Below are 27,514 nucleotides of genomic sequence, written 5' to 3' on the forward strand. Positions count from 1 at the left end.
GAATTTTAACTGTAAAAGTAGTAGCAATTAGTAAGGTTTAATCAAACCATGTGTCTTTTATTGGAGATTGCTATCAAGTGTGAGAACACCTCTGCAGAGAGGGAAAATCTCTGATGATGCTGTTTCAATGACCATCTGTCTGCTCTGCACAGGTGAGGTGCTCAGCGTTGCTTTCAGCTTTTCAAGTCTCAAGTCTGACTGAATGTCTTTTTCCATGTTGCTCTTCATGCCTCAAAAGATCTTTTATCTATCTACAGCAAGCTTCTCCTTACCTTCCAGAGAGTCACTTTTTCTACCTGGTCTTCTTATGATATGTGCAAATGAGTTAAATTTTTCCATTCAACTTTGGAAGCATCTGATATCATTTCATAGGAGAAAGTCACCAATCCTAAGCTTATATTTATTTTATGTACTTAACACAGTCTATGTCACACACATACACATACACACAACTAAAATCAGACAATGTCCTGCCCAGTGATGAACAATTAATATACTGTGTGGCAGCTATGTCAGGCACCTAAGTTTCTGCCTAATTCACATGACCTAGGGGACACTGCTCATGCTCTGTGAGACTAGGTTTCCTCATTCATAAAATGAGCATGGAACTTATATTACAGAGTAGTTGTAAAAAATTAAAGGATATATATCATAGCTTATAAATATAAGATTATAAGGCATTATTAGCATTATTTATAACTTTAAATAAAGCTTGTTGGTAGCTCTCTTAGGAGATGATAGAAAAGATATAGTACTACCATACTGCACAATCCTAGAAAGGCACCATTTCCACTGTATTCTATGTAAATGACTGCTAAGATGGTATGTCCATCTTCCCAATAAACAGCCTCTTAACTGAGCTAGCAGTCCTAAAAATATGTGACTTGTGGAACTAAATACTTGTAAACTCAAAAGCACATCATCTATAATGAGCAGTGCTGATAAAACCATCAACTCTCTTATTTATAAGAGAAAGACTCAGTGACCCTTTCCAACATTAGAAACCTAAGCTGATGGCTTTATTAAACTTTGGCCTGCAGACCAAACCCATTCTACCACCTATTTTTGCAAATAAAATTTTACTGGAATACAGCCATATCTAATGTATTGTTGTCTATGGCTGAGTTGAGATAGAGGTCATATGGCCTGCAAAACAGAAAATACTTATTATCTGGCCCTTTATAAAAAATGTTGCCAAATCTTGGTCTAAATATAAAATGAAGCACTTAGAAAAATGAGTCAAATATATACTTAGATATATACATATAGATTCTTTAGAACACATATTCACATGATTTTGCATTAAAATACCTATGAGAAGTTCTACATATTACTATATATAATGCCTACTACTGCACCATGCACTTGTGTATACTAATAAATGTTATTGATTAAAATAAAGAAAAGCAGAGGGTAAAGTAGGAATAATAGGCCAACTATCAGTTAAAGCACATAAAGAAATGTGCTTTGGCATTATTCTGATAGGGGAGCTTTTTTATTTCAGTGCTTTGCATGTTTGTTCAAATTGACAGTCTCTACCAAGACTGCAAACCACTCTTAAAACAAACCTTTATAATATGGAGAGAACTACAGAACACTGTACATTTCTGGACACAGTATCTTTTTAGACAATGGCAATAACTATGAGATTTTAATAATGTCCACTTTTTAACTTCACTTTTTAGGCTGCTGGCTAATGCCTTATATACTTTTTAAATAAAATATCAATGTAAAAAATATGCTACAAAAACATCCATATATCTGCTTTTGAGATCTAAATTCCAAATAGCCAAGAATCAGTAAATTATGCCTGTTTTGATCTGAAAGAACAAGCATTATTGATATAATAGCAAGAAATGTAAAAATCAACAATAGCAGAATCCAACTTGCAAAAAAAAACGACTAAAGGAAAACCTAGAAAGATACATGATTTATGAAAGAAATACATTTTCATATTCAACCACAGCTTACTCAGAGAAAATATGATGCCATAACTATGGCATCAGAAGAAAATGATTTCAAAAACTGGAGAAAAATACTTACTTGTTTCACATTTTCAGCTAAGAAGACAATATAAACACTACAGAATCCCAGCTGTGTTATCACCAGAAAAAAATCAACCACACTCCTGAAAAGAGATACCCACAAATAAGTATTAATAAGAGCTGCTAAGATGCCGATGTATTTTTTCTCTTTTTAACTATTTTAAAACATTTCATAATAGTATTTATTCTTTTTACTTCATTACAATAAGAAATAGGCTTAAAGCATTTATTTTCTACAAAGAGCACGTATTTATGATCTGTATATCACTAGAATTATTATTGAGCAACAATATGTTACATAAGTTAAAAGCCCATTTTTCCCATCATTTCCTTCTGAAATTCAACAGTTTAAGGGTATCTGTCTATAAAATGATTTCATGAAAACATTTCATCAGTTAGTTTAAGCCCATCTCTCCTACTTCTCAAGATCTTTTTCAGATCAACCCAGTGTATTTCCCAGCAAACAGGATGAACATATTCCCTACTATCCAAATCACTAACAGGAATGGGAGAGGACTGGGGGCATGGCCCTAAGTCATTCCACCAGAGACCTCTCCAGGGACTTAGCTCTGTTCATATTTTTTTAGATACTCTAAAAAATTCCAGCTACATAAAATAGCATATGGGAGTAGGAAAGGGAAATCATCGGTCAAATGAGCTTTATTTGGGTATTATTATAATCAAAAGTCTGCCTACATGTTATTAGTATACAGCCCATACCTTTCCCTATTGTTCTGGGAACAATTAGTGACACAAGAGCTTGCACTTACTAATTCGTTATAGTCTCTTGTTTGACCATTAATGTCAAGCTGTCAAGCAACCTAGTCTAAAAAATCTACAGACCCTCCTCCTCCCATTTGAAACTTGAAGGGCCCGTGCCCATTTCCATTCTTGCCATAACTCTCTAGTTCTCCATGGTTCTTCAGGGATCTCATTTGTTAGTAATCTTGGTACCCTGAAATGAATTCAAGTTCCTTCTCACTGATGAATTACATATAAGGTATTCCCTTAAGATCTCTTCATCCACCTTTGATTTTAGTATCCTTACCAACAATCATTCCAGCCACTTCTATCTGAAAGCCATTCTTCTTGATAGAAAAAAATAGACAAAGTTGCCTATAGACTGGGGGCAAAGAAGGAAGAAGACAGGGTTCTGGGGGCAAATCCCTAGGGCATTAGCCTCTGTTATCTTCCTTCTCCTACACAGCATATTAGGCTGTGAACTCTGAGCAGCTCATAAACACATCTAACATCCTGAAAATCCCCAGAAAGGCCATATTGAACCATAAACTACTAACACTGCTCTTTTCCTTCTTTTAATTTCCACTGCACGTATCATTTGTACCATAGTCAGCATGTTGTGAATTGCCTGTGCTTATTTTCCAGTCCTGTATTTACCTGATTTTGATTAGCCATGTCCACCAATAATAAAGTTACATTTAAACAATACAAAAATAAAAACAAGATTATGCTAAAATACATACTTTGGATGTCTTAAGAACATGTAGCTAAACACCACATTTTTATTTGAAATAGAGATAGCAACATTTCTCTTGCTTTTTTTCCTTTACTTAATTATTGAGCATGATTATACCAGAGGTTAGCTAGGTGCTTTATAAATATCACTTTATTTAGACTACCATAATAATCCTGTGAAGTATTATTATAAACTTATTTGATAGTGAAAAATTAAAACAAAATAAAAATACTTTGACCCAGGTCATAAATTTGTAAGATGGTAGAGTTGAGATTTGAATCCAAGTCTGTCTAACTGTAAATATTGTTTCCTCCCAACTTTATCACACTTTTGTTAATGTATCTTGCCAGATTAAAATACTTAAAATTAATGTAATTTAAAATATTATTAATACTTAAAATAATTACTAATAACATAGCGAGTACTTACCGTCCCCATGCTGCTTGCTTCTGCAGACAACTCCAAGGACTTACTTCCATAGCAAAACTCACAGTGTCACTATACCCTAATGTTGACCTTTTAAACCTGAAATTTAATGACATACATGCATATGAAAAGAAAAATTTTTAATTGGTCCATAAATCCATTTCTTGAAAAGAACATCAGATAAATGGACTATACACTGACAGAGGAGTTTTCGAAATTTCGAGATCTGCATACTTCTAAAGTTATCTCATGAAATTAAAAATTTTTATATACCCTTCTTACCCGTATATTAGTTTTTATCCACTGTTAAAGTTTATGTATTTGTTGAGTTCATATAACATAGTATTTGTGTTTCACTGATTTAATGTTTCAATTATCTAAAAACATCAACTACACTGTTCATGCTTAAATTATTCCATTCTTAGAACGGCATTATTTAATACATCTGTACAGGGCTTTATAATATATTGTTACACAAACTACCCTATTTAATCATCAAAATAGCCATGTTGTCTCTCCTATTTTTTTAAAGTATATATTGTTATTTAAGATCATAAATAATGTGCCCGAAGTTTTAAGAACATTTAGCAACAACAAAAAAGAGTTAAGATTAGAATATTAGTTTATCAGAATAGACAATATTCATTTTTTTAAAAAGTTGGTTCAGTATCCAATAGAATCATTTTATGATGCAAAAATAAAGAAAACAAAATATTGTTTCATTGACTATCTACCAACCCACATATCAACAAAGAGCAGCAAAGGCATTACACCCAAAATGAAATTACTAACAAATTAAAGACCATTATTCTTTAACTAAAAGTAGCCCTGCTGCCTCCATTTTCCCCATATAACTTCCCTGATTTTTTTCACTTACACTAAATAAAAGAAACCATTCTATTTCACTTCTTTTAAAAGAAGTATATATATATTCTGACTAGATTGCAATCATATGAAATGCTACCTTTTCCCATATTCATTATCCTAGACTTGTCTATGTAACAGATTATAGGAAATACAACTTCTAGTTGCAAAGCACAGTAGAAATATAAGACTATTTGATACTTTAAATAAATATATAGATTTAAAATAAATTAAATAGACTTGACAAATCCACATTTACCTCTGACATAGAAAGTGACTGCAACGTACCAAAATGTGCATACAGTGAACAGAAATAATTCCTATAAACACAAGGCTGATTGGTCCAAGCTGTGAGGGAAACATTTTATAATATTTAAATATTTCAGTTTAATAAAAATCAAGTTACCTTATAAACAATGAGACAACAGACTACTAATTTGCAGTGAGTAAATATTTGTTAGACAAAATGATTAAAGAGTCATTTGCATAAGGGAAATTAGTGAACCTGATACAGAAAGAATTTAGTAATATTTAAGACAACCACATATGATTCCATCTTATTGACTTGGCTATCCAAACCTATGAATGTAGAGTATAGGTATGCAACAAAGTAGAATAGAATACAACATCATATTTAACAACAGATGGCAAGTCTGTGACTATCAGTGTCTCACCATTATAAGTATATGCAACTATGAATCATTATCTAAATGACTAAAAAGCACTGTATCTGGGATTGTGGGCAATCTACTTCTTCCATAGATTGCTTGTTGAGAATTACGTGTGAGAAACTGTGCCTAGAAAATAATTATTTGAAAAAGTAGTACATAAAAATTTTCAAGTATTTATTTACTAAAATTAAAATGATGCCTGATTATTGAGAGACAGACAAAATGTTGCCAAAGTTTATTTTTATAATCAGAAATTTTTAAGTTTCTCTAAATTAGGGTGCACAAAGTCCAATGCAGAGAAAGATGACAGTTACAACTGTTGTTAAGAAAACTGGTCAGTTAAAAAAAGTTAAATATGATTTCACTACTTCATAAGTGAATTCTCCCCTATCAGGATTCTCTATAATTACAATAATTGGTTCTAACAAAACTTTGAATATTTGTTTTCAAAAGATATTGTTATTCCTAGGGGCTTCCCTGGTGGCGCAGTGGTTGAGAGTCCGCCTGTCGATGCAGGGGACACGGGTTTGTGCCCCGGTCTGGGAAGATCCCACATGCTGCGGAGCGGCTGGGCCCATAAGCCATGGCCACTGAGCCTGCGCGTCCGGAGCCTGTGCTCCGCAACGGGAGAGGCCACAGCAGTGAGAGCCCCGTGTACAGCAAAACAAACAAAAAACAAACAAAAAAAAGATATTGTTATTCCTTTTCTTAACTATTATTCTTTAAGTCTGAAAACTACATATTTTATTTGGAATCTAAAAAACTGTAAAATTTCACCAATACAAATACTCTATAAATATATTTATGATATGAACATATTACTTAAATTCCTGAAAATCCAAAAGAGTAATAAGATATAACCATACCTAGAAAAATCAAATAGTGATTTAGGATCTTTCTGTCAAATATTATAAATAAGTAATTAAGTAGAAATGAAAAGAGTAATTAACTCTCATTTTTAGTTAGATATTATTATCACAGTTCACATAATTTTATCAGCAACAGCTAAATGATTATCTAGTTGTCACCTGACCAGGTTATATTTGACTAGGTCAGATGTTAACTTGTAATTTTTGCTGTAAATTAAGACTGATAACTGTATTTTAACTAGAGATTACAAAGATGAGTCTTACCACTATGCCTGCATTTTTTATTGCCAGTGGAAGTCCTAAAAGACCAGTTCCAATATTTCCCTTAAGAAGATGCATAAGAGTTTGTACAAATCTGAAAAGTAAAAGTTGTAAGATTTAAACATTTTAGAACAAAAGCTATTAAAATCACATGACCATGGTTTTAGCATTAGAAGGGAACTAAAAATCAATCTAGGCAAGGAATCAAATTAACATTTCCATTCAACCAGAAGTTGAATGAGCCAAAAGTTATATTTGGTTCAAGTCCTATCTTTGCTACTTAAAAGTGGAATACAGAGGGTTACTATGGAGATTAAATGAGTTATTTAAGTGAAAGTATTTTTGTACTTATTAAAGTAATAAAGAAAAGGTAATTTTCTCATAAGATTCTTTGCTGCTATGATATTCAGGACAATGTTGAAAATTATATACAACTAAGCTGGTAAAACAGCAATTTATTGCACTATGTATGTAATCATGATATTAAACATAGTTGATCTATGATTATCAACCTCAGAGGAAGTTAATTAAAAGAAAAAAAATACAATTTCTAAAACTATGTGTATCATCAGGTAAGATAAATACTAATTAACTTTCAGACAACATGAACTCCCAAGGGATTTCACCTAAGAAAAGTTTCCAAGAGGCATCTGAAGGAGGTCTCTCGACCAAGAAAAAACAAACTAAACTAGGAAGAATAGCACAAATTTTTAACTTATGAAACAAAAATGCTTGCCTAAAAATTTTTTTACTTTATTCTTTTTTGATCAATTAAAATGTTACTTTGCTTAACTGTTAAATCACTATTAGAATAATACCTTATTCAAATCTATTAATGATGACAAAATAACAAAAAAAGTTTAAAAAACGTTCCACTGCTTCCCTGGGACCATGACTTTGTTTCATACCATTCACTCAACATAAAGAAGTGTTTACTACCTACTTCCCGCGGTCTAACTCCTAACCATTTCAGAAGCTCCTTCTCTTAAAATTTCTCTTCCTCTCAATCTGATCCCCCTTCTTTCAAGATCCACAGCATTTGATACATATCATCATTTTAGTAATTCCTACACATAGCTCTGTAATTTAGATGTATTTCTTCTTTCCCAAATAGACTATAAACGCCTTGAGGGTAGGGACCGTATCTTATTCATCTTTGTGTCTTCTGTAGTATCTACTTAAGTGCCTGGTCCATAGAAGATGATTACAAAATATACACTGAGTGAAAAGAGAAAATGACATTTAACCTTAACACTTACGAAATACCCTCTTGATCGTCAAGCTGGTAATGCTTCTGAACAGGCAGGAGCTCTTGCTCATGTTCTTCATCTGATGTCCCATCAAAGTTTTGCTCATTTATTAAGGGTCTCATTATATCCATATCTTTAAAAAGAAAAAGTGCTTCACTATCATTTTAAAACTTGGGTTAAAGCTGGTATAAATAACATTTTTAATAGTAGGACATGCCATTTGTACGCATCTTTACTATTTCCACCCTAAGTTAATTCACATTAATACTTTTGAGTTTTACCATATTTAGAAAGAAACAACTAGACTTATTTGCTGGATATTTTGTTTGGACTAAGCAGTGCAAAGTGAAAAGCATAAGTATTCAATGCAAAATGTTTTCTGTTTTGTCTACCTGAGGTTTATAGTAAATGATGATAGAATTATGGGGTAAAAAATGTGAAGAAATCATAAAATGAACTTCCATCTCTTGTTAGCTTCAAATCATACTGAGTACATAAATGGTAATCATATTTTTATTTATTTTTATTCTTAAAAATTAAAAAAAAATTTAATTGAAGTAGAATTGTATAATATTATATGTTACAGGTGTATGTATAGTGGTTCACAATTTTTAAAGGTTATACTCCATTTATAGTTATAAAATATTGGCTATATTCCCCATGTTGTACAATATATCCTTGTAGCTTATTTTATATCTAATAATTTGTACCTCATAGTCCCCTACCCCTATATTGCCCCTCTCCCCACTGGCATCCACTAGTTTGTTCTCCATACCCGTGAGTCTGCTTTTTTATTATATTCACTAGTTTGTTGTATTATTTAGATTCCACATAAGTGATATCATACAGTATTTGTCTGTCTGACATAATACCTTCCAAGTCCATACGTGTTGTTGCATATGGCAAAATTTCATTCTTTTTTATGGCTGAGTAGTATTCCATTGTGCATACATACCACATCTTCTTTATCCACTCATCTGTTCATAACACTTAGGTTGCTTCCATATCTTGGCTATTGTATATAATGCTGCTGTGCACATTGGGGTGCGTGTAGCTTTTCAAATTAGTGTTTTGGGTTTTTTTGTACATATACCCAGGAGTGGAATTGCTGGCAAGCATAATTTTAAATGCTTTAAGAAAATTATAAAGCCACTCCAATCTTTAAATTTTTAGTATCAAAATCTATTCTTATATCTAGCAATTTTTAGCATGATTTTGCTCCTTCTGAGGAGAAAGATAAAAGTAGTCATCACTGTCTGTCTTGTTCTCGTAAAATTCACTAAATTCAAATTTATTGAGATGACTGATATGCATTAATAAGGTCTGAAGTATAGGATCTTTTAAAGAAGTGAAAGTTTGTTCCATTCAAATACATACAATAAACCTATGTAACAGAGAATTGGGGTAACCTAAATAATTTAGTTGGAAATGACTGATTGACATAACTTTTTAAAACTTCTTATTTTGTACTAATTTCAAACTTACATTAAATTTGCATGAATAGTACAAAAAAAAACTCCCATGTACCCTTTACAGGCTCAACAAATTTTAACATTTTGCCATGTTTTCTTCTTCTCCCTCAAATGTTTATCAATTTTTATTAACTATTTGAGAGTAGGTAACATATATCATGCCATTTTATCCTATCACTAGCATGTATTCCCTATGAACAAGAATATTTTCCTGAATATTCATAGTACAGTTATCAAGTTCCAGTAGTTTAATACTGATCAATACTTTTATTTAATCTACATTCTATTTTCCAGTTTCATCAACTGTACTAATAAGGTTCCCTCAGTAATTTTTTTGCAGTACAGGACAATGTATTGCATTTAGTTGAGCTATTCTACTAGTTACCTTTGCCATTTTATCTTTTATGGTGCCCTTAATCCTCCTTTTTTCTTATTCTTTTTTTTTTTTTTTTTGCAGTACATGGGCCTCTCACTGTTGTGGCCTCCCCCGTTGCGGAGCACAGGCTCTGGACGTGCAGGCTCAGTGGCCATGGCTCACGGGCCCAGCCGCTCCGCGGCATGTGGGATCTTCCCAGACCGGGACACGAACCCATGTCCCCTGCATCGGCAGGCGGACTCTCAACCACTGCACCACCAGGAAAGCCCTTTCTTATTCTTTTACTATCTTGTTTATCAGTTTTAAATGGTATCCTCTGACTTCCACCTATACAACAATTAATGGTCTAATTCTACTTTTGCCTTTCTGTGTCTCTTATTCTCTCATCTTTCAGTTGTATTCTTTTTGTCTACTTTGGCAATATATAAAATGCTTTACATACTGTTGTTCAATCATGCCCCCACTCATATCTTAGACTGAAATCTACAATCAATGTATTAAATGCTTGTGATCAGTCCTCTGCCAAAGTTTCCTCAATCATCTCTTGGCTGGAAGAAGTTCATTCTCCTGTAGAATGTGCATCAGAACCACCTGCAGGGCTTGCTTAAACACAAATTGATATACTCCATGCCAAAGCTTCTGATTTTAGAAGGTCTGAGGTGGACCTGAGAATACACATTTTTAACAAGGTCCCAGGTGACTCTGATGTTGCTGGTCTGGGGACTACACTCTGAGAACCACTGCTCTAGTAGATTGCTCAGGAAGGACTCATGGGCTCAGTATTCCCTGAATTTTTGTATGTTTTAAGCTATATTCTATAGCCTTGATATGAAGGACAGCTAGATAGAACATCCTTGGCTCACACCTTCTACCCTTGAGTTTCTTGGAAAATGCTGCTCTACTCTTACCTTACTTTGTATGCTATTCTTGAGAAGTCTGATGTCAGACTAATTTTCTCAGCCATTACATAATTTGTTCTTTTTGCTTGAGCTCCTGAGGAATCTTCCCTTGTTTTAAAAGTCTAATGGTTTTATTATGATATGTCTTAGGGTTGAGCAGTCTGAGTCAAAAGGGTACAAAGTGGGTCTTTTTGATATACAGATATAGGTTTTCTTTATTTCTGGAAGTTTTTCTTGGATTGTATCTTTACACATTTGTTTGGTTCAAATATTTTGTTTTTCTTTTTTAGAGATTCCAATTACATGCTGGATCTTTGTTGTCTGTCTTCCATTTCAACTACTTTCTCTAGAACCCTTTTACTGTCTTTCTTTACCTCATTTAAATTCTTCTTTGAAATTCAATGACTTAAATTTTCATTTCAATATATTTCCCTTAGACACCTTGTAATTTATTCTTTATTTATGATTTCTCCTATTGCTAGGCATTTCATGGACAGGGATCCTAGTTTGACAGTATTTCCTTCTGTTAGCACAGTGAAGTTCAGTTTATTTAATGGATGATGTTGAGTTATCAGGGGTCATAGGGAGTAACTGGCATGTCTTCTGGATCTTTTCCATTTTTGCAGAGTATTCAATTTCCCCCCTGTTACTTTCCTTCTTCTCTTTACTTCCAGGGATCTGAGGGGCACCTCCACTGCTTTTTCTCCTTCTCCTCCAGAGGCAATGTTTTGCCAAGGCTGCCTCCTCTATTCCTGCTAATGTTCAAATTCCTCCCCTGTATTACCTGTATTCCTGGAATACAGGAATACCCTGTATTCCTTCCCTGTGAATTACCAACTCCCCGACCTGACCTCTGTTTAGACTTTTAACACTTTAGTTTAGATTTTCTCTTTCTAAGGGAGATTTTCACTGTGCTTCTTCCAAGCCTCCTGCTCCCCTCTCCTCTTTTCCACAGAGATTCTAAAGACTCCTCCTCCACTCTCCATATTTGCAGAAGTGACAAGAGCTCTGTTTGAAATTTTGTTTATTTTTCTATTTACAGATTATTTGAAGTTTGTGGTATCCTTGGTCTCCTATTAATGCTTTAAGAATAATTTCATGAATGTGTTTACTTGTGCTTCTTGTTGAATTAACAGGTTTTGGGGGAGGATATGTGGAGAGATTAGGATTTAGGCAGCTGCCATTATCCCAGTGCTATTTGGAACTCAGCACAACAGATACTGGAAGATTCTTTAGCTTTGTAATAATATACTTTGAAATCAGGAAGTGTGATCAGCTTTGTTCTTTTTCAAAATTGTTTGGGATATTTAAGGTCTTCTATAATTAAAACATTATGATATTGGCATAATGACAGACACACAGACCAATGGAACAGAACAGAGAGCCCAGAAATCACTCTATGCAACTGATCTTCAACAAGGGTGCCAAGAATACACAATGTAGAAAAGACAGTGTTTTCAACAAATGGTGTTCAGAGTACTGGATATCCATATACAAAAGAATGAAATTGGATTTTTATCTTATACCATACACAAAAATCAACTCAAAATGGATTAAAAGCTTATATGTAAACTTGAAACTGTAAAACTTCTACAAGAAAACATAGGAGGAAAGGTTTAGATATTGGTTCTGGCAATGATTTCATGAATATGTCACCAAAAGTACAGTTAACTAAAGCAAAAATAGGTAAGTGGGACTACATCAAACTAAAAAGCTTCTGCACAGCAAAGGAAACAATCAACAGAGTGAAAAGTCAATCTAAGGAATGGGAGAATATATTTGCAAACCATATATCTGATAAGGGGTTAATTTCCAAAGTACATAAGGAACTCCTTCAACTCAAGAGCAAGAAAAACAAAAACAAATAAAAAAGGGAACCTAATAACCTGATTAATACATTGGCTAAAGATTTGAACAGACATTTCTCCAAAGAAGACATACAAATGGCCAACAGAAAAGATGCTCAATATCACTAATCATCATGAAATGCAAATCAAAATCACAATGAAATGTCACTTCCTACATGGTAGGGTGGCCATTATCAAAAAGCAAAAGGCAAAAAAGCAACAGGTAAAATTAATTTTAATAACATTTTATTTAACCCAATATATCCAAAATATTATCATTTCAATGATAATGTAATCAATATAAAAATTATTAACAAGATATTTTACATTCTATTTTTCATACTAAGTCTCAGAAATCCAGAGTGTATTTTACAATTACAGCATATTTTAATTCAGACAAACCATATTTCAGATCAGATACACATATGGCTAAAGGCTACCATGCTGGACAAAAGTAAAGTTTTGTGCAGAGGCGTGACATGATCTGAGTTATATTTTAACCAGGAATCCTCTGGGCCTATCTTTTCATGTAGAAAATGAGAGTAGTAATTTCTACCTCACCGGGGTTTTGTGATAGTGAAATGGGATAATATATATGAAGCATAGAGCCTCGTCCTTGGCACATAATAAGTAATCAATAAATATTAGTTTTCTTCCCCTTCCTACATAATGAAATATTAGAAAACAATTTTGCTATACAGGATTTTAAAATATAAATCTGACATGAAATTAATTCATTTACTACTAATAATTAATAATTCTGAGCACTTATGCGCTACAAACTGTGCTATAATACTGAGTATGCATACAGACAAACTATGTTATGCCAGACAGAAGGAAGTTGAGACTAGTGAAGGAGACAAATACTTAAAAACCTAACATTGGATAAACTTTAATAGAGGTAAGAACATATGAAATAAAACAGGAATATTCATGCAAAGTAATTAAAAATTACAAAACCCAACTTACATTACACATAAAGTCTATTACTTGCCAATGTCTTGCCTTTGGCCAAATATTGAATTGGACAGCTCTGAAAAATGCTTGTGATTACTATAGTTAAGAATTAACAATGCTTTATACGGTGTTAGAGAATGTTCTGATTTCATTCTTTTACACGCAGCTATCCAGTTTTCCCAGCAGCACTTACTGAGGAGACTATCTTTTCTCCATTGTATATTCTTGCCTCCTTTGTCACAGATTAATTGTCCATAAGTGTGTGGATTTATTTCTGGGTTCTCTTTCTGTTCCATTGATCTGTGTCTGTTTTAGTGCCAGTACCATACCGCTTTAATTACTGTAGCTTTGTAGTATAATCTGAAGTCGGGAACTGTGATTCCTCCAGCTCTGTTCTTTTTTATCAAGACTGCTTTGGCTATTTGGGGTCTTTTGTGTTTCCATACAAATTTTAAATGTAATTGTTCTAGTTCTGTGAAAAACGTCATTGGTAGTTTGAAAGCGATTACACTGAATTTGTAGATTGCACAATGGAATACTGCTCAGCCATAAACAAGAATGAAATTTTGCTATTTGCAACAACATGGATGGACTTGGAAGTCATTATGCTAAATGAAATAAGTCAGACAGAGAAATGCAAATACTGTATGATATCACTTATATGCAGAATCTAAAAAATACAACAAACTGGTGAATATAACCAAAAAGAAGCAGACCCACGGATATGGAGGACAAACTAGTGGCTACCAGTGGGGAGAGGGAAGGGAGGAGGGGCAATAAAGAAGTAGGGAGTTAAGAGGTACAAACTATTAGGTATAAAATAAACTACGAGGATATATTGTACAACGTGGGGAATATAGCCAATATATTATAGTAACTCTAAGTGGAATATAATCTTTAAAAATTGTGAATCACTATATTGTACACCTGTAACTTATATAATACTGTACAGCAACTATATTTCAGTTAAAAAAAGAATTAACAATGCCTTATAAAATAAAACATTATTAATCAATGGATATCAAACTACCTAGACAAAATTATTTCTATTTACAAATAGAAAAATATAAATGAATAAGAAATACTAGCTTCAGTCAATATTATAAACCATACATTATATACCATATGTATACATTAATGGTGCATACAACTGGAACATTCTTAGGCAGTGCTTTTTATGCTCTCTTATATTGCCCAGGCAATTGTTTCAACCTGAATTTTCTAACCTAAAATCAACCTAAATTTCCAGCTGTTGTCAGAATAGAGAAAAATCACATTCATTTAGCAATATGTATGGAATTTTAAACTTTAAAATGTTTATCCTTTTCACCGAGTAATTCCACTTCTGCAAATCCAGTGTATGGAGAAAAGGATTTCGCCACAAAGATCTTAATCAAAACACTATAATGAAAATTTGGAAACAACCTAAATGTGCAACAATCAGGAAACTGCTAAATTCACTACAGCAGTGGTCCCCAACCTTTCTGGCACCAGGGACCGGTTTCATGGAAGACAATTTTTCCACGGACTGGGAGGGGGAGGGTGCAGTGATGGTTCAGGTGGTAATTCAAGCGATGGGGAGCAGCAGATGAAGCTTCACTCGCTCACCTTCCAGAGGTCTCCATCCTCTTTGAAATAAAGTGCAGACCTTAAGGAAACCTGTATCTTAACAACTCTACCTGTGCTTTTCACACAGACACCCAATTTTTTAAATTCTTTTTTAAATTAAATAATATTTGGTCATTGTAGAAAATCAGAAAATATAAAGATAAGCAACATTTTTGAAAATAAAATGACCTCATCACCTAGAAACTACTGCTGGCAACATTTTAGAGTATACACAAACACATACACTCACTCCAGTATATTTTCATTCAGTTCCATGGCTTTAAATATTGTCTACGTGATGATGACTTCCGAATTCATATCTCCAGCCGAGACATCTCCCTAACTCTAGACATAAATCCACCTGCCTACTCGACATCTACACTTTCATATCTAATAGACATTTCAAACTCAGCATGCCCCAAACTGAACTCCTGATCTTCACCACCAAACCTGCTCTTCCTGGCTTAACCCACTCAACTGGCTATGGATTACTGTATAACAACTTATCGCTGCCATCAGGATGCCTCAGTTCTATGCAATGTGGGCCCTTCCTTACAGTTGCTTGAGTATCCTCGCAACACGGCAGCTGCCTCTCCCCAAGTAACTAATCCAAAAATGAGAGCCTGGCACAATGCCTTTTAGGACCTAGCTTTGAAGTCAAACATCATCACTTCCACCATAATCTATTCAATAGAAGCAAGTTACTAAATAGAGCCCACACTCAAAGGGAAGGAAATTAAGTTCCTCCTCTTGAAGAGAGAAACATCAGAGAATTTGTAGATGTATTATACAACAACCACAACATCTCATTTGATGGCAATTTCATTCTTCTAGACACTCAGGTCCCTGGAGTTATCCTTGTCTCTGTCTCACTCTCACCCCTCATCTAATCTGTTAGGAAATCATTCTCATTCTCCTTTAAATATATATCCAGAGTCTAACCGTTTCTCTCCACTCCCACTCCTGCTACCACTACTGCTGTGAAGGACATGTACACCTGTCTCCTGAATTGCTGAAATACCCTGCTTCTACTTTAGCCCCTTACGGTGCACTCTTCACACAGTGTGATCCTTTTAGAATTCAAGTCAGATCATGTCTCTCCTCTGCTGAAACCCTGCACTGGCTCCCCATTCTCTCAGAGCAAAAGCCAAAGTCTTCACATGGAACTGCAAGACCCTACATCAGAGGCCTCCAACGCCCAGGCTGTGGACCAGTACCCGTCCATGGCCTGTTAGGAACCAGGCCACACAGCAGGAGTTGAGCGGCAGGCGAGCAAGCAAAGCTTCATGTGCCGCTCCCCATCACTCCCGTTACTGCCTGAACCACCCCCACCCCCCGCCGTCACCAGGTGGAAAAACTGTCTTCCACGAAACCAGTCCCTGGTGCCAAAATGGTTGGGGACCGCTGTCCTACATAATCTGGCCTCATCACCACCTTCATCATTCTGCTTCGGCGTCCTTGCCCTCCTCACTACTTCTGTCTTTACTCCAGCTGTTCTTTCTGCCTAGAAGAGTCTTTCTTCAGATATCCACTTGACTAATTCCCTCACCTCTTCCAAGTCTTTGCTCAAGTCCCACCTATTCAATAAGGTCCATTCTGACTACTTTATAAAATGCTATAAACTGCCCAACTCCCATGCTCTCTCCGGATTTCCCTTACTCTGCTCTTCTTTCCATAGCACTTTTAGCCTAATGTACTTTAAATTAACTGATAATTGTCTTTACTGTTCATTGTCTGCTTCCTCTTACTAGAATATAAGTTCCGTGAGAGCAGGAATCTTGATCTGTGTTGTTCACAGATGTATCACAGATGTATCCCAAACGCCTAAAGCAGTGCCTAGCACATAGGAGAAGCTCAATGAATATGTGTTGAATTAATGAAGAGACATAACTTTAAAAAATTAAAATAATTTAGAAAACTTTTTCAGTTAGTAAAAATACATATGGCAAACATCTTCCCATATGACTTTAAAGGGCTATTCAGTATATGACTACACGGCTATATCACAATTTACCTAAACAATTTCCTTTAATTGGACATTTAGATAGTCACCAGCTTTTCTCATTTATAAATAACGTAATGAACATCTATTGATATGTTACATGACTTATTTCCTTGGGAAATATTTCTAGAAGTAGAAATGCTGGGTCAAACGATGTGTGCATTTTTAAGGATAAGTATATTATACTGCTTTTACCAGCAATGCATGAGAATGCACATTTTCCCACCTCCTAAGATGGGGTATTAAAGAATTTAAAACAGATAAACCTGGATTCCTATCTGGGTACTGCCATTAATGACCTTAAAATTATTCTATCTATAAAACAGGGATAATAATTGCACCTACCTCCCCATTGTTGTGAATATTAAAGGAAACAAAACATATGTAAAGCACTTACACTGCTCGACACAGTAAACATTCAATAACATGTTACGTTTATTTCTACCATTACTGTGACTTGAAAGAAATCAACTGCAAAGTGCCCTGCACATTATTACAAGACGGCAATCTGTTACTATAATAAAGTATTTCTTTAAAGTTCAACTTCTTTTTTAATCATTTAGCAATGAATTACAAATATTCCTAATACAATGCATCTAACTGGGAGGAACAATATTATTACTACCTCGATCTCTATTTTTGTTTTCCTTTTAACAGCGGGAAACCATAAACAAAGTTTTGCATTCCCTGTCGCCAAGGAGACAAGACACCAGAGGAAAGCAGGAAATCAAACTCTGCCAAGTGAGCCAACTACACGTCTTATCTCAGTCTGGTCAGCACGTCCCGCTCGCCACTACTGGGGTGGCAGACGGTAAATTAAGGGTTCACCAGGGACTCCGAACAGGGCTGCCGTGTCTGAAAAGCCAAACTATGGCAACTTCCTTAAAGCATCGTTGGAAAAAAACAGTGCGAGTCACAGCGAAGGGTCTGCGTTGCCTTTGAAACGTACACCAACGCACGCCACCCGTCAGCGCGCGCGCGCGCGCACACGGACACACACGCACATTTTGACGCCCTCTGTAGGGCCTAGCTTTTCGCCTGACCCAGCTCTCAGATCGGAAAACTCGTTCCTGTGCAGGTGCTGACTCGGAGGTCAGTCACCTCCTAAGCCTCGGCTCAACCCAAACGTCCCAGGGAGGTTTGCTTTAATGGTTTTACATTCAAACCTACCCCAGACCCACAACCCCAAGAACCCTGACCCCCAAGAAACCCCAATAATGACCGGAAAGCCACTCCGCGTTTCTCCCTAAGGACAGGAAACGCAAACCCGGATGCGTGGGGCAGGGTGGGCGGCCGCCCGGGCGCCCGCACCGACCCCCGACCCCCGGCCGAGGCCGAGCGCGGGCTCGGGGCCTCGGCGCTTCCCGCGGACGCGCATCCCTGCGCCACGTCGGCCCGCGCCCCCGCCCGCGCCCAGCACTCACCGAGCTCTTCGTGCCCAGCCGCCTCGGCCGCCGCCGGCGCCGCAGCTTCCATCTCTCGGGGGTCTCCAGGACGCCGCCGCCCCGGGACGCGCGCTCCTACCGCTGCGTGGCCAAGGCCTCCCCGGCTGAGCGGGAACCGCGCCAAGCCCGGCGCACCGCACCCGCGCGGCGGGGAGCATGCGCAGTGGGGCGGCCCGGCCCGGCCCGGCCGAGGCGCCGGGGCTCGAGGAGCCTTCCTGGGGCGCTGGGTTGCGGCCATGAGCAGCGCTCGGGGTAGAAGACCCGAGTGAGAGGAGGTCCGGCTGCAGAAGGGCAGGGTAACGGGAGAGGAGGGACGTTTTGGAGATAACTGGGGGTAGTAACTTAGAGCTGGCGGAGACCCAGGCCTATAGCTCCCTGGTGGGGATGGGGGTGGGGAGGGTGTCTTTACAGATGACCACGAGCTTAAATTCCAGGACGCCATCTACTTGCAAGGCTTTAGCATTCTGCAAGGCACCTTGAAGAATGCAAAGTAGGAGGGAATTTGCCCCATCCATGTTGGAGTTCTGACTACTTGTTTTTCCGTCTCTATGCCTCTATTTAGAGATAGAGGGTGCCCTCAAGTAGCGTTTCATTTAGTCAGATAGTTTCACTTTAAGGATTTTTCAGTGCCCTTCAGATACTTGACGTTAGCCGCAGTGTTGAAAGGAAATTAAGGTTAAGAGTAATTATACTGATGCAGTGTCAAATATTCTTAAGCACTGTACATGCATTGTCTTATTTAATTCAGATGACAAGCCTGTGCGATAATTCTAATGTGTATTTTTACAGATGTGGGAACTAAGCGCACAGAGCTAAGTAACCTGTCCAAGGATAACAAAGTAGTAAATGGCAAAGCTGGAATTCTATCTGCAGCCAGAGCTGGGGCTTTCAATATGCAGCTGGCCCCTCAGGTGGGTACATCAGTGGATGAAGAAGGCTTTTGGATAGAATGAAAGTGCTTTAATTTTGAAATTGCTCTCCTTTTTTTTTCATTTCATAGTTCTTTAAAGCCAGGACATAAGACTTTTTCTTTTTGTCCGTTCTATTTCAGTAGGGTCTTCTGAGGAAAGTTGGTTTGTTGTTGTTTTGATGGGGGGGTTGTGTCTGATTTCTAGGATCACTGATATAACTACATGGTGATAGTGATAAATATTTAAAATGCTAAGATTTAAAAAGTACGCAGTTACGTAATATCTGTATCTTTCCTCCTGTTGCATCTTTTGTGAGTTTTACTAGTGGTTTGCCAAAACCCTTTGTTTTCCTTAAATCAACGCCAGTCATTCACAGACATACACCTGCAAGCCCCAAAGAAAGGTTTTCTGTAAAATGTTCCTGACACATAACAAAAATGTAGGGAAGATAGAGAAAAAAGAACTCTATCGTGGTGGATCATAACTAGAGGAATAGTCCCTAAGCCGTATTGGGGTGGGGTACCTAGTTACAGATCAGTGGGAGAGAAGACAGGCATCAGATAGGTAACTGTCCAAGAAACCACCCATTGTAGTGAGAACACTTGGGGCAGTGTCTTGAAAGAGCAACATTATCCTTTGAGTGTTAAAAGGGATCAAAAGCCATTGTCCTCTAATCTCAGCATCAGGAAAAGCAGATCTGGCAGTGTGAAAGGGAAAAAGGTCTGACCTGTAATGGAGGCCTGGGCTGAGGCAGGCAGCCAGACTCAGTGTTTTTACAGACTGATATGGAGATAAGCCAAGTGATAGGGATGATCATAAAATTCAAGACAATTATATGGTTTCATATTGCACTACTTGAGAAGATATTTACTGTGACTTCTGCTCCAGATCTTGTAAATTGGAAGAGGGTATAGGGAAAAGCTGTGTTAGAATAAAGACATTATAAAGAATCTGACTATTTGAACCCTGGCGATTCCTTTCTTTCTTTTCCTCACTTTAACTTCCTGGATCATATGTCAATTACTTCCTCCTTTGTAACTACCATACTTTGTTCATATCTCTGTTGTAACATCTCCCCCTGTGCATTATAATTATTTCCCTGTCCGAGTCTTCTGCTGTACTGTGAATGCCTGCAGGAGAGAAGCTGTATCTTTGTCTCAAAAGGCCTAGCAGAGTGCCCTGCATGTATCAGTGGTTCAGTAAATAGGTGTTGAAAGTTGTTGAATATAGCCTCATGGATACACGAAGGGAAATATTTAGAAAGCTTTAATTTATTCAAACACATTTATGGAGCACCTCCCCTGTGCCAGGGACTATGCTAGAGTCAGGGTCTATAATGGCAAAGAATATTGGTATGAACTGGAGTTCATAGTCTAGTATAGGAGGATGCAAAAGAAAAGAACTAAAAATATTAACTATGTAATTACAATGTTGGTGAAGAAAATAGTAATAGGGTGCTACTGGAGAAACTACTTCGGATTGAGTAGGCAGGACAGTCTTCTTGGAGAGCATTTAAGCTGACACCTCAAGATTAGGAGTTAGATGTATGCAGGGAGAAAAGCAGTTCAGGCTGTGAGAATAGCCTTCACCATTTCACAGATGGAGAAACGGCTGTGTTTCAGACATGTTGATTTGAGACACCTGTGGAACATCTAGATAGCATCTTTTATACAGTAGTTAGATCTCAAAAGTTTCTTCGTGTGTAAAATAATATTTCCAACCTCACAGTTTGTTGTGAAGATTTAATGAGATAAAGTATTTAGAACATTAGTCCATTGCCTAGTTCACAGAAAGCATCAAGTAAGCTGAACATATTAATTAGGAGTTTTTTATTGTACTAGAGAGAGGGACCAGCTTAAACTAACTTAAGACAAAGGGGGACTTTAATGAGGGTACTGAGATCCCCAGGACAGAGATTTGACTGGGGTCAGAAACAGCTGATTTTGATGCCTCTGAGACTCTGTCTCCTTTTCCTGCCATTGCTTTTCTCTGTGCACCTGCTTGTATATCTGTGCAGGTTTTTGCTGCAGAGGTCCTCTGCTTCTCAGGTTTGCCTGGCAGGAAACATGGTTCCTAAACCCTCGCAATTTCTGTAGTTTACAGTTCAGGTGTCCAGAAAGACACTAGTTTCTTTTTTTTTCAGTTTCAATTTTTAAATTTCTCAGGAAAGAACTGTGATTAGATCAACTTAGATCAGGTTCTCACCCCAGACTGGTAAAGTGAGGGGTGAACAAAGTCATATATGTGGTAGGTACTGATGAAATTATTGCGGATGACAGTGTGAAGAAGGTAACAGTTTCCAAAAAAGAAAAGCTGAGCAGACCAAATCCTCAGCATTTACTCTGTTTTGATTCCCCTCTGTGTAAAATATTATTTATTATGTATCTTAAATGTTTTACCCTCTTATGTTTTCAATGTATAGAGAGATAATTTCTCACCATCTTCTAATTAATATCCACCTTAATGACTTCTGTATTCTGTTGAAGAATTTAGGAAACATGCTGACCAGCACTGGTCCTCTTAAGAGTTTCTTTGTTGGAGTAATTGTTGCTGATAACCATACTTTTATTACCAATAAGTTTGTTTTATTTAACTCTTTATGACTGATTTAGTAGATTAAAATTAACTGAAAACTGTGCCTAGGGGAAAGAGAATGCAAGTAGTACAAGATAACTAAAAAAACCTGATATTCTCAAGTAAAAATTTTTTAAAAGATAGTGCATCCATAAAACAAGAATAGAATGCCACGGAAAAAGGAATGTTCATGGAACAAAAAGTAGAACAAAAAGACAAAAAGAAAGGAAAATAGAAAAAATAATAAAATTAAGGATTCGTCTAGCAGGTCCAAGGAGAAGGAAAAATCAAAGTAATAATACAACAGAATTTCTCAGAATTGAAGGGTATTTGTTTCCATATTAGAAGGATTGCCCAGTACAACACTGAATGCCCAGTACAGCAGATTAAAACAGACTTAAGCCAAGACATACCTAAATTGTAAAATTTTAGAACACTGAAAATAGTAGGGAGATCCTAACAGCTTTTTGAGATAAAAAAATGAATAAATAAAAGGTGAGGAAGGGATCACATTCAGTTGCAGTTGCATCTAACTGCCCAGTAGCAACAACAAAAGCTGGAGGACAGTGCAGCACTGCATTACAACTTCTGAAGTAAAACACATCCAACTTAGAATCTGATAACTAGCCAAACTATCAATCAGATGAAAGCATAAAATAAACACATTTTAAGATATATAAGAGCTCAAAAAATATACTTCCTTCTCTTAGAAAGCATGGGAGGAATGCTCCATCAAAATTAAGGAGTAAACCTAGGAAGAAGTAGGGATCCAGGAAAGCAGGGATCCAACACAGGAGAGGTGAATCCCAAGAAGATGCCAAATGCCAGGGTCCCAGTTGTGCAGCAGTCCTAGAGAGTAAGCAGTCTAAATTGGGGCAGGAGAACAGAAGGTACCAAGAAGGGATACCTTCAAACACAAAACATTGATAAAAGAAATACAAGTACAGTGCTCCATTTTCCTTGGCAGTGAATAATATGTGTCAAGTCATAATAATAAAAACACAAAACATAACTTTAACGGAGAATGTATTACAACTCTGTTTGAAGATGTGGGTTTGGTGGGGAGAAATATTCTCTATGAAGGCTGTGTAAAAGAGCTAAATTCTCACTTTTCAGAGTTGTGAGAAAATAGATATCTAAAGCTGAAACATCAGTACTACTGTAAGAGTGTTATTTACAGATATGGAGGTAAATACCAAATGAAACTACCAAAGGAGTTCGAAGTGGTTGCCTCTTGAGAAAGGGAATCGTAGGGAGAACTGGTTTTTCATTATGTCTTGTTTGATTCTTTGAGTACATGATAAAAACAAACACTAAATTTACAAAAAGGGAAAGTCATGGTCCCTGCCAAACACTAATTTTTGTCAAGACAGGTATTCAAGAAAGTCATCTATATGTGAAGTTTATTATTTTTAAAAATTTACGTTTTCCTGTTCTGTAGTTGATTTCAAATACTTCATTTTTAATGTCAGTTCTCTCTGTGACTGGGGAGACAGCAGTTTCAGAATTTACATTTGAATGACTGGGAACGACTGAAGAGAGGAGATTTTCTGCAAAGTCCTTTGAAATTTTATAGTCAAAATGAGAGGGACCCTTCTTGAGAAAGACTGCTGGCCTACAAGAAATAGAGTTTTTAAATATCAATTTACCCAACTACTGCTACATCCTGCTTTTAGATTATTTATATGCAAAATTGTATCACCGTCATAAATTATGTCTTTTTGTCATTTGGATTGGGAAAAGGTGAATTCTCCACAGAACGTGGCATTTATTGAAGACTCTGAATTGAATACTTGTTTCATTAATGGACCTAAGAAGGACTCCCTAGAAAAGCTTGACACTTCAGGACAAAGGGAACCCAAATGAACTGAGTGTCAGTGGAATTACCATTAAATCCCAGATCGACCACACTTAGGGTCTTTTCCCAGAAAGCTGAAGCAATACAGTTAAGCTTGTGCTTGAAACATGTACCACTGAGCGTACAAGACAACATTATCGGAAAAATCCTCTTGACGATAAGCAGACAACTGAAATACATTTCTGAAAATGTTCAGAAAGTCCACATTTATAAAGCTTTGAACATTTCTGAAAAATTCTTGGATTATTTGCCACTCACCCCCACAAAGGTAGAGCTAGAATTTGAAACCTGATCTGTGTATTCTTTTCTTTGCTGTAATAATTATAATTACATACCACCTAGGCACCAGGCAAAATTCTATGTGCCTGAAAGCGTTCTCCACTTGTCTTCCATTTCCCCCTCAGATCCTCTTTGCCACTTTTTCCATCCTGTTCTGGGCCCCAGAAGGCTGTCCTGTATAGAATGCTTCAATGGGCCTCCAACTGGTTTTGAGGTTTGGAGATAGTGGAAGGAGGTCGATCCTAGGACAGAGGTGAAAGAGGTCAGGAATTCATTTTTCTGGTACCCTCCTTACTAAGTCCCTACAGGTTGGCTGCATCCCTCTAAGAAAGTCACAGCTTCTGTCGGGCAGCCCTCTCCAGGGTCCTGGTAAACACTCCTTCTTACTGCCTTTCCAGGCATAGAGTCAGGAATGTTCCTCCTCCCCACTGTCTGCCCTCGGATACTACATCATCCCCTGTTGATGTTCTTGAAAAACTGCCCATATCATTGTAAATAGTTCCTCTCCTCGACTCTCCTCAATTAGCGCTTTGTATGAGTATGTATGCATATGCCAGCTGTTTCCTGGTGAGACCTTTATAACTGCACATACATAATCTCATTTATTTCCCTAAGAAGACTTTGTATGAGTATGTGTGCATATGCCAGCTGTTTCCTGGTGAGACCTTTATAACTGCACATACATAATCTCATTTATTTCCCTAAGAAGACTTCATGTATTATCTCCATTTTACAAATGAAGTAACTGAGAGTAAGAGAAGTTAAACGATTTGCTCAAAATCCAATAGTAGTGTCAAGTTTCAACTACACTGTCTCCAGAAACATTTATTCAGACGATGGGAAATCGCATCCGTATCCCAGAAAGTTCTTAAAATTAGGAATCCTGTATAGCTTTCATTACCACCTCAATAACTTTCTTGGGGGTGATTATTGATTCAGGCCAATAATTGTCAGGTAGGAGGGCAGCAGTTAGTGAAGCAGCTGTTGCCTTGATTTTGGCGAAACACTCAGGCTTCTGACCAAAAGAATAAAGCATGCTGGGTAGAGCAGTACATGGGTACCAAGTGAGGGCCCCTATCATATGTCACTCACTCTGCCTATCCACCTGTTGTCTCCAGGCTCTTCCCCTTTCTTCAGGGCTGTTAAGTTGGGAATAGAATTTTCTGCAGTCCCCTCCTCTCTTCCCTCCCCCATGTCCAGTTCCTGGAGGGCCCTACTGAGGATATACTGTCCTAGGGCTGTATGCTAAATTGTAAATTATCCTGGAAAAATTGTCCATGGAGGCTCCATTTTTCTTCCATTTGGCAGTGGGGCAAAGATGGGGTTAAAAAGGGGGTAAAATGATAAGAGCTAGGTTAGGTTAGTTCAGTTTGGTCCCTTTAACTAGATTCTTGCTCTTTACCTTTTCTTCTAAGTCATATTTTAAAAAGATAAGAAAATGAGTTCTCACATCACAATGGTCTAGTTAATTTTGTTGAAAGTAGTCATAGTAATAAATGTAACAACAAGGGAATCTAACTTTCATGGAGGCAAGCCCCACGCTAAGTGAGTTTCACTCATAAATTACCCCATTTACCCTGCACAGCAACCCTACGAGGCAGGTGTTGTATTACCCCATTTTTTAGCTGAAAAAAACTGAGGCTTAGACAGATTAAGCAACTTGCCCAAAGTCCCACAGCTGAAAACCCAAGTTCAGTTGCAACGCTGGGATGCATGTTGCAAACCACTGAGCTTCCCAGCCACTTGAGGGATGGCCTGACTCCTGAGCTGGCAGGTTGTGGGTGCATTTCCACGCTGCAGGCCACTGGTTGGTGGTGTGATTGAGTCATTAGCGCATTGTACATATTGTCTGTCCGTTCTCATAGAGCCAATGAAAGGTAAGGAAGATCCTCAGGAAGTCAGGTAATTGAGCTTCACTGTTGGGGCTTAACTCTGACATAAATGTCACTACTCACATATTCAACATTGTCCTCTGAAAATACTACCCTGTGAAGGGCAATAGAAAAAGTGACTTATGGCAAGTGCTAGGAAGCACACACTTATTTTCCCACATGTTATTTATTCCTTTTGGTATTTAATATAAATGGTAAGAAGGCTTGAAACTTGTACTTAAATAAATCCCAGGTGTCCTTCCAAAAGCCTTAAAAGAAGAGTGCTTTCAAAAATGTGCTTCTGGGCTTCCCTGGTGGCACAGTGGTTGAGAGTCCGCCTGCCGATGCAGGGGACATGGGTTCGTGCCCCGGTCCGGGAAGATCCCACATGCCGCAGAGCGGCTGGGCCCGTGAGCCATGGCCGCTGAGCCTGCGCATCCGGAGCCTGTGCTCCACAACGGGAGAGGCCACAGCAGTGAGGCCTGCATGTGCTTCTTTCCATTTTAAGCATTATGTATTGGTTTAATATTAACCTACAAGGAAGTTATTTAACCTGCATTGTCTTCTAATGAAACTACTGTCATGCCAAGTACAGAAGCCTGGGTTTTCTCTGGACACTAAGAATTCATTACCCTCACATGTAAAATTTAACTTGATAAGCCCCCTCTGTTTCAGGAGTTTAACATCAGGGTCTCGTTTGGGATTTGATTTGATAGGCCATACCTGTCAGCTTTTGTGTAGCCTACTTTTTATCACAGTTCAAAGGGAGTATGTGAAAGACTTACTTATGGTAAGTAGGTCACCAGAGACACATGTCAGGCCTGAGGAATCCTAGAATTTCCACTACTTAGAACACTCTCCGCGGTGATCTGAGGAGCTTGCTCACAGCTTAATAACGTTGAGTGATACCAGCTGCATTGGGAAGGGTAGAACCATACCTCACTAGGGAAATCTGCCTAGGAGATGCCGATCCCTGGTGGACCTCATTAGAGAAAATAAATACACATAATCTGCTTTTTTGTAATAAAAAAGAGTGGCATGGAAGTTAGAAAGTTTCCACTCAGGAGACAGGAGATATTCCAGCTAGAGGATTGCATTCCAGCTCATGTCCTCAGAAGTTTATAAGACAAGATGTCCTTAGAAAAAGGTACCCTTTTAAAAAGAAAATGTCACCACCCTGTTTCCTTTAAGGCCAAGCTGGTAGCCAACCACATTAGGCTCCATTTATATGGTTCTGTTCCTGTCAATTTTGTTTCTCAGTCATAATAGCCCATAATTGTTGATTGTTTGATTTTTCCCTCATAAAATGGCTAAGCACTTTGACCTGATTTTCTCAGTAGACTGCATCCATTTTATAATAAATTAGATCAGTGATTGACTTCTTAAAGATGGGCCATTGTATTAAGTCAGAGAAGTGAGAAATTGACCAAGGAACAGTTCATTTTGCATAATATAAATATTTCCTAATTCATCCTCTGATCAACTCTTTGGATCTACATTAATTGTGTCAAGAAATTCTTTACCATCTGACAAGTTTGACTTTATCTTTACT

General features: G+C 37.3%; 2 protein-coding genes across 3 annotated transcripts in view; one reads left to right on the forward strand and one right to left on the reverse strand.

Annotated features, from left to right (window-relative positions):
- Nucleotides 1-18,743, reverse strand: part of SLC36A4 (solute carrier family 36 member 4) — a 45,933-nt gene extending 27,190 nt beyond the window's left edge. The window contains exons 1-6 of one of the 2 annotated variants that reach the window (XM_081239131.1): nt 18,449-18,743; nt 7,873-7,996; nt 6,617-6,707; nt 5,072-5,160; nt 3,952-4,047; nt 2,044-2,128 (exon numbers count right to left, since the gene is read on the reverse strand). In XM_081239131.1, the coding sequence (XP_081095257.1) occupies nt 2,044-2,128; nt 3,952-4,047; nt 5,072-5,160; nt 6,617-6,707; nt 7,873-7,996; nt 18,449-18,707 (744 nt within the window). In that variant the 5' untranslated portion in view covers nt 18,708-18,743. Of the gene's footprint in view, nt 1-2,043; nt 2,129-3,951; nt 4,048-5,071; nt 5,161-6,616; nt 6,708-7,872; nt 7,997-18,448 lie in introns of those variants that run through there. The other variant, XM_081239132.1, reaches the window with a different exon arrangement.
- The window catches only part of DEUP1 (deuterosome assembly protein 1), a 230,129-nt gene continuing 220,486 nt past the window's right edge, over nt 17,872-27,514 (forward strand). Inside the window, exons 1-2 of the mRNA XM_081239130.1 lie at nt 17,872-18,116; nt 19,259-19,380. The gene's annotated coding sequence lies outside the window, so the exon portion shown is untranslated. The remainder of the gene's footprint in view (nt 18,117-19,258; nt 19,381-27,514) is intronic.

This window comes from Mesoplodon bidens (assembly GCF_964165515.1).
Source record: "Mesoplodon bidens genome assembly, chromosome: 7".
Taxonomy (NCBI): domain Eukaryota; kingdom Metazoa; phylum Chordata; class Mammalia; order Artiodactyla; family Ziphiidae; genus Mesoplodon; species Mesoplodon bidens.